Raw genomic sequence first — 14,463 nt, forward strand, 5'->3', positions numbered from 1 at the left:
ATTGCATCTTTTACTAAGTCCAGGTCATGTTAAAAGTGCAAGAGCCCCAGATTGTTCACATGCTTGTTGAGTGGAAGTAGCTTGTTCTTGAAACAAATTCTGGCTGAGGTCCTACTGCTGTGTGGCAGGGCCTCTGCTTCTGCTATGTGTGAACAAGACTTGGCCCTGCACTAGGATCCTATGACCTCAGAAGGAGATGGGTCTTAAAGGCAGGCAATTTTGTTAGTGAGATGGGCAGTTTGGGAGGAGTAGTAGTGCTTTGGAGGCATCCAGGATGACTTTCTGGAGAAAGGAACATCTAAGTTGAGACCCAAACAAAGGTTGCAAACTATTAGCCTTTGCTCTGTATTTAGCTGCTCAGTGTGTTGTGCTGGACCTACACAGTGTTTAAAACTTTCTGGAGACACCCCATAATGCTAAAAGTCCAGATTTGCAGCATCTTTTGAAGATGGAACCTCTATGAAGACTAGGCCTTCCTTCCTACCTGGCAAAAATCAGTGTTGTGAGGAAGCACTGCCTCTTTCAGAGGAGTTGTGCAAGCTCTGCTTCACCCCATCTCAGCCCCTCTCTGTGACCCCGCATCTGCCCACCTCACCCATTTAAATGAATCCCTGAACTCTTAAGACTTTGAGATTCCATCCTCAGTGTTAAAGAGTAAAGACAGCATTGCTAATGTGGGCAGCAGGTAGTGGGGACACCAAACACTTTTAGACTGGGAGACAAGAGTGCTAGACATAATGAAGTACTGGGGCATGGGAAGGGGTAACTATTCAGGTTGGATTCTCTAGAAGCAGAGCCCGAGATGGAGATTTTTATTTAAGTGATTCAGTTGCGGAGTGCTCTCTGGAGAAGGAAAGAGGGAAACAGGATGGAGCAGAAAGTGGAGGCTAGTGAGGATGGGGTCTCAGCTGATCCCACATCAGCTTGAGCCTGCCAGGAGCTCTGGAGCACTAAATAAATCACAGAGCTGCTCCCCTGGAAGCAAGGGGCCAGCTTTTTCTATGTCTCAGGCCGTCAGACATGAGGAAGGGAGCTATAGCCCTCCAGGTGAGGAGGCTGCCATTTGGCTGAGGACAGTTCTTCAGGGGAAGGGACAGCTATAAGTTGTTCTTTGCCAACACTCACAGTAAGCAGACAGGTGCACCTGTGGAAAGGAGACCTGGAGGTATGCCCACAGCCTTCACTGTGAATGATGACATGTGCCACCCTGTAGTGTACCTGCCTTAACGAACAGCAGTCACATTGTTCAGCATGTTCATCATCTGCACCGTCATCATCAACTGTGTGTTCATGGCCACCGCCTACAGTAAGGAAAGCAGTAATGCCGACAGTGCTGAGTAAGTGTTTGTCCTGCGCTTGTCTGTCCTAAGGTTTTAAAAAAATTCACCTAAAAGACTTGTGATTACATCAGAGTTCAGATATATAAAGACAAACTCACCCATAATCCCACTTCCCCAGCACAAATGCTGGCAGAGCCCATTTTAGTTTGGTATACATAGTTTTATTTTGTTTTTTAAAGACATTTTAAAATAATAAACAGCACACATACAAATTTTATGTCTAGCTTTTAAGTGGTTTTCCTTGGGTTTACATAGTCTTTATAGGAATCTACTTTTATGGTTATATAATATTTTACCAGGTGAATAAACCATAATTAACTTCTAGCATTTTACTACTATAAATACTGGAACAAGCAGCATTTTTGCATATAGCTACTTTTTAAAAAATTACTATTTTCTTAAGACAGAGTGTTAGAAATGGGCTTGCTGGATTAAAAGTTACATTTTAATGCTTGAAAAATATATGGTGGCAAAATAGTTTCCAAAAAATTTGAAAAAGTTATTAATTTATAGAGTTGAAAATATTTACATTTCCTTAATTTCTGGTTGGGTTGGACTCTTTTGTTTTAGTTTGTGAATTGGGTATTCCCATCTTTGACCATGTATCATTTTTGCTTTTACCCAGGTGCATTTTGGTGAGTTTTTGCATAACTAAAATATTTACTTTTTGTAATTTTTAGTTGGCTATTCAGTCATATAAGTTAATTTTTCAACTCAGAGAGTACTGTATTTTAATAAATATTCTCTTATATGTTGTCTTGATTTTTCTAATTTAACATATTTACTGCTTTAGTTTTTCAGGAATATATTAAATAAGAAATTGACAGAATAACAAGAGATCTCTTATTTTGATCACATATTTAATTATGTGATAGAAACCACCACAATCAACATTACAGTACATTCCAGACACCCTAAAAGTTTCCTCATGCTTCTTGGCAGTAAGTCCCCTAACCCCAACTCCTAACGCTAGGCTTGATCTGCTTTCTGTCACTCTAGGCTAGCCTTGCCTTTCTAGAATTTCATATAATGGACTCATATGGTATCTATGATATCATACTTTCATGTCTGGCTTCTTCCACTTAGCATGTTTTGAGGTGCATCCGTGCTCTTGTTTATATCACTAGCTTTCCCCCTCTTTGTTGTCGAGTTGTATTCCTTTGTATGGGTATACCACAATTTGTTTTCCCATTCACCTGTTGATGGACATGTGGGTTGTTTCTATTTTTGGTTATTATGAACAAACTTGCTATGAATATTTCTGTATAAAAGTCTTTTTGTGGCTGTATGTTTGCATTTCCCCTGGATAAATACCTAGGAGTAAAATTGCTGTGTGTTATATGGTGAGTAAATGAGTAATAATAAACTGCCAAACTTTTCCAAGGTGGCTGCACTGTTTTGTATTTCTGCCAGCAACATATGAAGGTTTCAAAGTCTTTATTAATTTCATCCTTCAGTTTACTTTGAATTTAATTGCTTTTGAGTTTAATTTGCTTTTCCATTTCTAGCTTCTTAAAGTAGAAACTTGGTTGGTTTGAGATCTTTCTTCTTTCCTTGTACAATTGTATAAAGCTATAAATTTCCACCCAGGTACTGCTAAAGCTTCATCCCAAAGATATTGATACCCTGTGTTTTTATTTTATTCATTGCTTAAACATATTCCCTTCTTCTTCTTGTGATTTCTTCTTTGTCCCATACGTTATTCAGAAGTGTGTGTTTTTTTTTAAATTTCCAAATATTTTATATTTTTCTAGTTGTCTTATCATTGACAACTTCCAATTTAATTCGGTTGTAGAGAATATACTCTGTAAGATTTCAACCTTTTGAAATTAGGAGAAATTTATTTTATGGTTCTACCCTGGGAAATTTTTCACATGGATTTGAAAGAATGTGGATTCTACAGTTGTATGATATGATATTCTGAAGATGGTCAGTTAGGTTAGGGTGGTTGATAGTGTCATTTAGATTTTATCTTTTTACCATTTCTATTAGTACTTCTATGAATTACTGAGGAGAGGTTTCAAATCTCCATCTATGATTGTGAATTTGTCTATTATCCTTTTCTTTTTGGTAAGTTTTGCCTTGTGTTTTTTTTGCAACACTATTATTAGGCACATACAGATTTATGGTTATTATATCTTCCTAATATGTGCATTCTTTTATCATTATGAAATGTCTTTCTTTATCTCTAGTAGCATTCCTTTAAGTATTTGTTTTGTCTGAGATTACTATAGCTACTCCAGCTTTCTTATGCTCATTGTTTGCGTGGCATGTCTTTTTTCATCCTTTTACTCTCAACCCTTTTTTGTATTAATAGTGTACTGTATTTTTGTATTTTAGTGTCTTTGTAGTTATAGTGTATCTTTTGTGCTAATAGTTGGTTCTTGTTTATTATGCAGTATATTTTTCAATCTCTGCTTTTGATGGAACATTTATTTCATTTGCATTTAATATAATTATGAATATGCTTGAATTCAGGTCTGCTGTTTTTCTATCAGTTTTCTGTTGATCTCATTTGTTTTTTGTTCCTTTGTGCTTCTCTTGTTCTTTCATTCCTACCTTTTTTTGTTGTTGTTGTTAATCAGGTACATGTAATATTTCATTTTAATTCTCTGCTGTTTTTTTGTTTTGTTTTAGCTTTTCCTTTGCATTACTTTTTAGTGATTGCTTCTTCTCTGTTGCTAAGTAAACTTGGGATTTAGTTAAGGCCAGTGAGTTCAGGGCTGTGCCTTGGAGCAAGGGGCATGGACACCCCTGAGAATAGAAACCATCCTGACAATATTGCTGGGGAAATGGTCTCACCTCTAGAGAGTTGGCTATTCCATGTGAGGAGCTAACTGGTAGTGCAGGGGCTGCTGCTCCTTGTTTACTGCAGTGTTTCTGGAAACCTTCGTAGTCAACCAAGTGAGATCTGTGGAGGAGGCAGATCCAGGAATGGGGAATGCTTCCATAGAAGTGGTCTGCCCTGCTAGCATTTCTGGTGAGATACAGAGTCTTCTTTTTCTGTTGATGGAAAGCAGTGGCCCAATTGGATGCTAATCTGCTCAAAGACCATTTTCACTACTAAAACATACGAACATCTAGGCTGAAGGGAAGCTGCTGCTGTCCCCTGGTGGCATAGGGACTAGCAATGGATTCATGAAAGTAGGAGTGGGAGAAGGCTGTTGATAATGGTTTTATAAAAGAAGTCATGTAACTGAGTTGTTAGGCCCATGAGGGGGAGAGTTACCTTAGTTTTGTCAGTGTCCTTTGGTTAGAAAACTTTTAAATGGGAAATTGATTCCAAGCTGATAGTTCTCAGAGAATGAATGCCAAAGTGCCCTAGGATAGGTCATGGTGTTAACCTATCTGGACACCACTCATGGCCCTGACTGGATACCCTAACCATGATTGAACTGACAGTGACACACTCCAGAGGGCCTTATTTGCCTGGTGGTTTGGGATTTCCCTATCACGGAGTTCCCAAGCCCTGTTCCTGGTGGTGGGCATGGCTTTACTCCCTATCATATGTCATGTTGGTCTGCCTGTCCCTCTATTGGCCAGGCTTCTGCTGGAAAAGAGAGAATGGGAGGGGATGGGAGGTGGAAGGCAGAAATGGCAGTCAGAGGCTGTTTCCTCAATGGTGTGAGATCTAGAAGGAGACTTGCAAAATCCCACAAATCTGCAATTACAGCCTTTTTCCAAAAAATACCCTTCATTTTGTAAATTTGAATGGTATTTCAGGGCAGATATGATTTAATCTTCTGCGTTCATTTGTCACCTAAAAGGTGATCAGCTTAAAAAAACAAACAAACAAAACTGAAGCAGAGAGCCACTCACAACCATTTCTCCTCTTAGATTTGGATTTTTCAAGTTCCCAAGACCTCAGTTCTTTAGCCTTGTGGACTGACAGTGGCTGGGTATTCTATCAGAAAAGATCCATTTCTTTTACTGTGAAATGATAGATTGTTTAGATTGTTTGAATTGTTTCTGTCCCTAAAGGGAAACCTGTGTGTGTGTGTGTGTGTGTGTGTGTGTGCACGCGCTCGCGCAGAACCAGCATTTTTTTTTCTTCAAAAAATCAATTACTTTAATATATATTTATCTTTTTCTTTTCTACAAAGCAGGTCATGCTGTTTGTGAAACAAAACATAACTCATTGTCATAACCTAGAATTAAGAAGGCCTAAGTAAACTGTCCCCACAAATAAATTTCTAGTTAAATATATATTATATATATATTTTAAAATATTTTAAAATTATATATTAATTTTTATATGTTTATATATAAATATATTTTTATATAATTTATGTAACTTTATAATTATAATAAATATGTAATATACACTATATATAATAATATATAATTTATATATAAATTTATAAGTATATTTATATTATATATTTATGTTATATTTATATTCATATTTTATATATAAATACAATACCTTAAAAATATATTATATATATATTTTAATTTATTCTTTATTTTTTATTTTTTTCATTTATTTATTTTCAGCATAACAGTATTGATTATTTTTGCACCACACCCAGTGCTCCATGCAATCCGTGCCCTCTATAATACCCACCACCTGGTACCCTGACCTCCCACCCCCCTGCCACTTCAAACCCCTCAGATTGTTTTTCAGAGTCCATAGTCTCTCATGGTTCACCTCCCCTTCCAATTTCCCCCAACTCCCTTCTCCTCTCTAACTCCCCATGTCCTCAATGCTATTTGTTATGCTCCACAAATAATTGAAACCATATGATAATTGACTCTCTCTGCTTGACTTATTTCACTCAGCATAATCTCTTCCAGTCCCGTCCATGTTGCTACAAAAGTTGGGTATTTATCCTTTCTGATGGAGGCATAATACTCCATAGTGTATATGGACCACATCTTCCTTATCCATTCGTCCGTTGAAGGGCATCGTGGTTCTTCCCATAGTTTGGCAACCGTGGCCATTGCTGCTATAAACATTGGGGTACAGATGGCCCTTCTTTTCACTACATCTGCATTTTTAAAAAATTTTTTTAATTTTTTTCTCACTTTTTAAAAAAAAATTTATTTTCAGTGTAACAGTATTCATTGTTTTTGCACCACACCCAGTGCTCTATGCAATCCGTGCCCTCTCCAGTACCCACCACCTGGTTCCCCCAACCTCCCACCCCCCACCCCTTCAAAACCCTCAGATTGTTTTTCAGAGTCCATAGTCTCTCATGGTTCACCTCCCCTTCCAATATCTCTCAACTCCCTTCTCCTCTCCATCTCCCCTTGTCCTCCATGCTATTTGTTATGCTCCACAAATAAGTGTAACCATATGATAATTGACTCTCTCTGCTTGACTTATTTCACTCAGCATAATCTCTTCCAGTCCCGTCCATGTTGCTACAAAAGTTGGGTATTCATCCTTTCTGATGGAGGCATAATACTCCATAGTGTATATGGACCACATCTTCCTTATCCATTTGTCCATTGAAGGGCATCTTGGTTCTTTCTACAGTTTGGCGACTGTGGCCATTGCTATAAACATTGGGGTACAGATGGCCCTTCTTTTCACTACGTCTGTATCTTTGGGGTAAATACCCAGGAGTGCAATTACAGGGTCATAGGGAAGCTCTATTTTTAATTTCTTGAGGAATCTGTTCTCCAAAGAGGCTGCACCACCTTGCATTCCCACCAACAGTGTAAGAGGGTTCCCCTTTCTCCACATCCCCTCCAACACGTGTTGTTTCCTGTCTTGGTAATTTTGGCCATTCTGACTGGTGTAAGGTGAGATCTCAATGTCGTTTTAATTTGAATCTCCCTGATGGCTAGTGATGATGAACATTCTTTCATGTGTCTGATAGCCATTTGTATGTCTTCATTGGAGAAGTGTCTGTTCATATCTTCTGCCCATTTTTTTTATATGATTGTCTGTTTTGTGTGTGTTGAGTTTGAGGAGTTCTTTATAGATCCTGGATATCAACCTTTTGTCTGTACTGTCACTTGCAAATATCTTCTCCCATTCCGTGGGTTGCCTCTTTGTTTTGTTGACTGTTTCCTTTGCTGTGCAGAAGCTTTTGATTTTGGTGAAGTCCCCAAAGTTCATTTTCAGTTTTTCCTTTGCCTTTGGAGACATATCTTGAAAGAAGTTGCTGTGGCTGATATTGAAGAGGTTACTGCCTATATTCTCCTCTAGGATTCTGATGGATTCCTGTCTCACGTTGAGGTCTTTTATCCATTTTGAGTTTATTTTTGTGTACGGTGTAAGAGAATGGTCGAGTTTCATTCTTCTACATAGCTGTCCAGTTTTCCCAGCTCCATTTATTGAAGATACTGTCTTTTTTCCACTGTATATTTTTTTCTGCAGAACCAGCATTTTTGACAGCTTGCATTTATAACAAGAGAGATGGAATATTGTGGGGTTTTGTTGTTGTTTCTTATTTGCTTATTTTATTTGTTTTTGAGGGAGAAAGGGGAAGAAGGGAAATAAATTAGAGGATAGAACGTGATGAAGGACTCAGGGAAGAGAATAGAAATGGGTTTTTCTTTTTAATTGCTGTAAAATATATATTACATAAAATTTACCATCTTAGCCATTTTTCAGTGATATTAAGTATATTCACAGAATTGTGCAACCAGTTACCACCATCGATCTCCAGAAGTCTTTCTATTTTGCAGAACTGAAACTCTGTGCTTATTAAACACTAACTCCCCTCCAGTCCCTGGCAATGTATTTGACTGCTAGGTGCCTCGTTTAAGTGGAATCATAAAGTATTTATCTTTTTGTGACTGGTTCATTTCCCTTAGCAGAATGACTTCAAGGTTTATCTACATTGTAGCATGTGTCAGGAGTTCCTTCCTTTTTAAGGCTGAATAAGTCTAGTTCCATACAAAATTTTTATGATATTATTGATTGTATTCCCTATGCTGTACATTACATTCCCATGTCTTTTTTATTTTATAACTTAAGGATTGCACCTCTTAATTCCCTTCATCTATTTCATCCATCCCCCATCTCCCATTCTCCTCCCCTCTGGGAACCATCAGTTTGTTCTCTGTTTCTAGGCATCTATTTTGTTTTGTTTGTTTTGCCTTTTAGATTCCACATATAAGTGAAATCATACAGTATTTGTTTTTCTCTGTCTAATTTTACTTAGCATAATACTCTCTGGTCTATCTTAGTTGCCAAGAATAGCAAGATTTCATTCTTTTTTTAAGGTGGAGTACTATTCTCTTGTGTATATATACTACATCTTTATCTGTTTATCTGGTGATGGGCATTTAGATTGCTTCCATATGTTAGCAGTTGTAAATAATGCTGCATTGAACGTAGCAGTATGTATGTCTTTTCAAATTAGTGTTTTGGTTTTGTTTGGTTAAATACCCAGAAGTGGAATTGCTGGATCATATAGTACTTCTATTTTTAATTTTTAAATGAACCCCTACACTGTTTTCCTTTGTGGCTGAACCAATTTACATTCCTATCTACCGTGCACAAGGACTCCCTTTTCTCTCATCCTTGCCAACACTTGCTTCTTATCTTTTTGATAATGTTCATTGTGATAAGTGTGAGATGATAGCTCACTGTGGTCTTGATTTGCATTTTCTTCCTTATTAGTGACCTTAAGTGTCTCTTCGTGTGCCTGTTGACCATCTGTATATCTTCTCTAGGAAAATGTCTATTCAGGTCTTCTGCTCATTTTTAATAAGATTGTTTGCTTGATATTGAAGTTGTAGGAGTTTTTAAAATATATTTTAGATGTTATCCGGTGGGGGCTTTGGGATATAGCATTTGCTTCATAGGTTGCCTTTTTCATTTTGTTGATGATTTCCTTTGCTGTGCAAAAGCTTTTCACTTTGATGTAGCTCCATTTGTTTACTTTTACTTTTGTTGTCCTTATCTGGAGAGACAGAACCAAACAAATATTGCTAAGACCAATGTCAGAGAGCTTACTGCCCAAGTTTTCATCTAGGAGTTTCATGCTTTTGGTTCTTACGTTTAAGTCTTTAAATCCATTTTAAGTTTATTTTTGTATATGGTGTAATTCTTTGTTGCTATTAAGTTGTATATCTGGGTATTAACCTCTCATCAGATATATGATTTGCAAGTATTTTCTTCTAGAAGTTGTATAGTTTCTGCTCTTGCCCTTAGATATTTAATCCATTTTGAATTAATTTTTGTACATGCTGTAAGGTAGGGGTCCAACTTTATTTTTTTGCATGTTGATGTTGAGCTTTCCCAGTACCATTTGTTGAAAAGACTGTCCTTTTCCTGCCGAACAGTCTTGGCATCTTTTTTGAAAATCATTTAACTATATATGCTAGGGCTTATTTCTGGGCTTTCTGTTCTATTCCAGTGGTCTATATGTCTGTCTTTATACCAGCTACACACTGTTTATATTACTTTTGCTTGGTGATAAGTTTTGATATAAGAAAGTATGAGATCTCCAACTTTTTCTTTTTCAAGATTGTTTTGGCTATTCAGGGTCCCTTGAAATTTCACATGAATTTCAGGATGGATGTTTTTATTTCTGCAAAGAATGTCATTGTGATTTTGATAGGGATTGCACTGAATCTGTAGATGACTGAGTAGTACAAACATCTTAATAGTATTAAGTCTTCAGACCTATGAATATAGGATATGGAAAGATCCCGTTTTCAGCCTTGTCACTTATGGTTCCTTTACCGTCACCCCCTTCAGTACATCACAGTGACAACTCTAGAGTAGTAGTGACAAAATAACAGTGACAGGGACGCCTGGGTGGCTCAGTTGGTTGCACGACTACCTTCGGCTCAGGTCATGATCCCGGAGTCCCGGGATCGAGTCCCGCATCGGTCTCCCGGCTCCACGGGGAGTCTGCTTCTCTCTCTGACCTTCTCCTCGCTCATGTTCTCTCTCACTGTCTCTCTCTCAAATAAATAAATAAAATCTTAAAAAAAAAAATAACAGTGACAACACCCATTCCTAAGGTCCCAGATTGGCTAAAACGACTCTCAAGAATATGGCTGTAGAGCTAGGCATTGAATAGCACTTTTACAATTTTATCTGTGGGCCTGTTTCTCAGAAATTCTAACCACTAGAACTTCCTTAAGGAACCTACTACACTGAACTGTGGTTTGCTGATAATCAGAATGTTGAATGTCACATTGAAATGGAAAAACTGCATAAAGGCTAGATAAGACAAATGGGCTCTCTGCTGTTCACACCACTTACCATGTTCCTTCTTGTTCTGAATGCTTTGCTTTATAGGTATGTTTTCACTGGGATTTATATTTTTGAAGCTTTGATAAAAATATTAGCAAGAGGTTTAATTCTGGATGAGTTTTCTTTTCTTCGAGATCCATGGAACTGGCTGGACTCCGTTGTCATTGTAACAGCGTAAGAATATCAAAGTTGTTTATTGAGGAAACTCGGGGTGGGAAAGAAGCTCCTGGGCTTCCACCAGAAAGTGTGGGTCCATGTGAGTAACTGTGTCCTAATAAGGCCAAGAGCTCTGAGTGCAGTGTTGATTGGCCCTGAACAGCACCCTGTAGACGATTGGCCAGAGGCCTCCAGTGTGAATCCATTTCTAGGCCACATTCATGCTCTCATTCTTTCAACCATTCACTTCCCAAACACTGGCCTATTATGGGCCAAGTTCTGTGCAAGATACAGGGGTTGTGATAATGAAAATAAAACAAAACAAACAGACATGGTTCTCACCCTCCTGAAGCTCACAGTCCAGATGGGAAGAGAGAAAATTAACAACCGTCACAATCTGGTAGGGTGAGTGCTAGGACAGGAATTGGGCATATATTTGGCTGTTAGAACGTGTAGGAGGAACTACAGAGTCTTAAAAATCTTTGGCTACTGCAAGCTCTCAAGGAGTTCTTTTTTTTTTTTTTTAATTTCCATTTTCTCCTAGAAGTTTTATAGATTTAGCTCTTACATTTTAGTCCATGGTCCATTTTAAGTTAACTATTATGTATATTGTATATGACATGAGGTGAGAGTTGAAGTTCCTCCTGAAGGAAAGGACATCAGTTTGGCATCTGAGTGGTGAAACAGAGTCAGCAAAATAAAGAACAAGAAGAGCAATGGCCCCTTGCCAGCACAATAATAATAAACCTAACATTACTTAGTTTGTGCCAGCCATTGTTTTAAGCACTTTGCATATGTTTTCCTATTTAATATTCACAAAAGCCCTTTGGAGTAGATACTATTAATATCAGAGTTTTACCCTTGAAATTCAATGATTGGGCACTGCTGGCTCTTGAAAAGTGGTGTAGTGCAGTGGTGAGGGCTCTGGAGTCAGACTGCCTGGGTTTCTTCTTGGCTTGGCCACATAGTGAGACCTCAGGGAAGTGCACTGGACCTGGAACTTGGTAGTCTAAGTATTTTGATTGATTTTTGTTATCAATGGATGTATCCACAACTGCATAGTATTTTAAGGAATCCTCAACTCTCTCCAAATATAACATTTAGCACAGCCTGCAATCTGTGGTCCACAGCAATAGAGAATGGTATTACCAGACCCCGTGATGAAGGTGAGGTTGGGAAGGTGAGGCCCCCAATTCCACCATGTTTATTTGTGGCCTTTGTGGAGATATACAGCATGGCTGTACGACCAAGAGTAGGCCCAGACTTCTCCTGTACTTTGTCTTACAGGTTTGCAACATACATACCAGAATCCAGGAAAAACAGCTTCGGTCTGTCATCCCTGCGTACCTTCCGAGTGTTCAGAGCTTTGAAGGCAATTTCAGTGGTTTCAGGTAAATCACTCTGATTTTTCAATACTGCCTCTTAGCAGGAGGAATGTTCTTTTATATTTAAAATTTTTCAAGATGTCATATAAACCAAAACCAAACAAATTCTGCTTTACTCATTTATTTGATCACTTAACAAATGTGTATTTGAGCATATGTCTAGACACTGTGCTAGCTGCTTGAGGTATAACATAAAGTGAGCAAACAGACAGAGGTCTCTGTGTTCATGGAGTTTACATTCTGAGTTGGGGTGGGGAGAGAGACACCAAGCAATAACTGTAATTAAGAGGTAATTAGCTATCCTGTTTAGGAAGTGAAATGTGCCATGGAAAAATAAAAAGGAAAAGTAAACAATATGAGGGCTACAGGAAGTCACAGGGATTCAGGGATGCAGGATGCAGTTTTCAATAGAGTAGTCAAAATAGGGGTCACTGGGCGGGGGGAGATGAGAGTGGATTTGGAGTCAGTGAGAGATTTTCATAAGCAGTGTTCTGTGCGCCAGCAACAGCCAGTAGTGCAGAGACTGAGGAATAGAAAGGATAGAGTGAGGGGCCAGGTGGTAGAGGAAGGACCACATAGGGGAGGGGAGGCACATAACCACTAGGAGGATTTGGGCTGTGCTCTGAGATAAATGGGAGCCACGTGAGGACTTCAAGCGGAGAGGTCACATGATCTGGCAGGGGTTTTTGTTTTGATTTGTTTTTATGGAAGTATAGGTGACACACAATGTTACATTAATTTCAGGTGTACAACATAGTGATTCAACAATTCTATAAATTATGCTGTGCTCGCTACAGCTGTAGCTCCCATATGTCACCATATGATGCTATTACAATACCATTGACTGTATTCCCTATGCTGTATCTTTTGTCCCCATGACTTATTTCTTCCAAAACCGGAAACTTGTGCCTCCCACTCCCTTTCACCCTTTTGCTCATCCCCCTCCTCCCAACCCCTGGGGAACCACCAGTTTGTTCTCTGTATTTATGAGTTTCCATTTTGTTTTGTTTGTTCATGTGTTTTGTTTTTGAGGTTCCACTTGTAAGTGAAATCATACAGTATTTGTCTTTCTCTGTCTGACTTATTTCACTAAGCATTAATACCCTCTAGGTCTATTCATTGTTGTTGTTGCAAATGGCTATATCTCATTCTTTTTTATGGCTAAGTAATATTCCTCTGTGTGTGTGTGTGTGTGTGTGTGTGTGTGTGTGTGTGTGTGTACACATCTTCTTTATCCATTAATCTGACAGGTTTTAGATGGACTACTCTGGCTGTTGTATGGAGAATAGAATGTGGGGGAGTGAAGGTAGAAGCAGAAAGATGAGATAGGAGGCTTGGGATCATCATGGAAATGTGCCATTCACATCTCCTGCTGTAGGGAGCATAGCTGAGTGATGATCCCAGCTGCCACATCTCTGGATTCACAACTGCATTCATGTTCATGCCAAGATCACACTTTCCCTGCATGTCAGGGGGACTAGTGAAGGCCCATTCCTTAAGGATAAAGTCCTGAAGGACCTTAAGCTCAGGGGCTCCTTGGGAGCGAACCTGTTTAAGACTCTCTCCCAGTGGCACTCTAGTCAGAGGCTTTTCTTGTCCAGTCCTACTTCCTTACCACTCTCCTTTCCCAGGTGTCAGCTCATGTCATACTCTGATGTTTTCCCTGCCAGCTGTACTTGCTTTCCCTTTTTCTTTGCAGACATGTCACCCAACAGATCTCTTGCACTTCTGGTCCCAGAGTATCTGCTTCTCAGAGAAGAACCCAAAATGACACAAGAGACCACTGTTAAAGAGATGGTTGTGCTCTTAGATCAGTTGGTGGTAGAGGAGTTGGTAGATAGTGGTCTGACTCTATGAATTTCAAAGTAGAAACAATAGGATTTCCTGATGGGATGACTGTATGTGTGGTGTGAGCAAAAGAAAAGAGTCAAGGATGAGTCAAGGTTTTTGGTCTGAGTGACTAGAAGAATGGAGTCATTGCAGACTGACACAGAAAATGTAACCTGCATTTCCTAAGAAGTCAGATAACCTGACTGTGGAAGACAGAAGATATACATCTCTTTAAAAAATAATTAAATCTTCATTTCAGAGTCTTATCAGGAAACTAGTTTTACAGGAGACTAAAAATAAGCTTGTTTTCCCCCAAAAGTCAGAGAAGGAACCTTTTCCTGTATTTTCCTTCTGTTTGTGAGTGTTGAGCTTCAGACATAGGACTAAAAAAAAAAAAACCCATGTGAGATATACAGCTGATATACAGATATACAGCTCCTCTGTGAGAGGAGCAGGTCTGGAGGTTGCATGAGAAGTTAGCTTTGGATGTGTTCTGTTTGAGATGGCTGTGAAACATCAAATAGAAGTATCAAGTAGGTAATGAGGTCTACAGGTCTGGAGTTCCAGACAGCAGCTTGGGCTG

General features: G+C 38.7%; 1 protein-coding gene across 5 annotated transcripts in view; it reads left to right on the forward strand.

Moving 5' to 3' along the window:
• Positions 1-14,463, forward strand: part of SCN11A (sodium voltage-gated channel alpha subunit 11) — a 111,963-nt gene that overhangs the window by 23,023 nt on the left and 74,477 nt on the right. For all 5 annotated transcript variants that reach the window (XM_032350823.1, XM_032351099.1, XM_032351190.1 and 2 more), the window contains 3 exons: positions 1,242-1,337; positions 10,555-10,683; positions 11,953-12,056. In XM_032350823.1, the coding sequence (XP_032206714.1) occupies positions 1,242-1,337; positions 10,555-10,683; positions 11,953-12,056 (329 nt within the window). The remainder of the gene's footprint in view (positions 1-1,241; positions 1,338-10,554; positions 10,684-11,952; positions 12,057-14,463) is intronic.

This window comes from Mustela erminea, chromosome 1, assembly GCF_009829155.1.
Source record: "Mustela erminea isolate mMusErm1 chromosome 1, mMusErm1.Pri, whole genome shotgun sequence".
NCBI classification, from domain to species: Eukaryota; Metazoa; Chordata; class Mammalia; order Carnivora; family Mustelidae; genus Mustela; species Mustela erminea.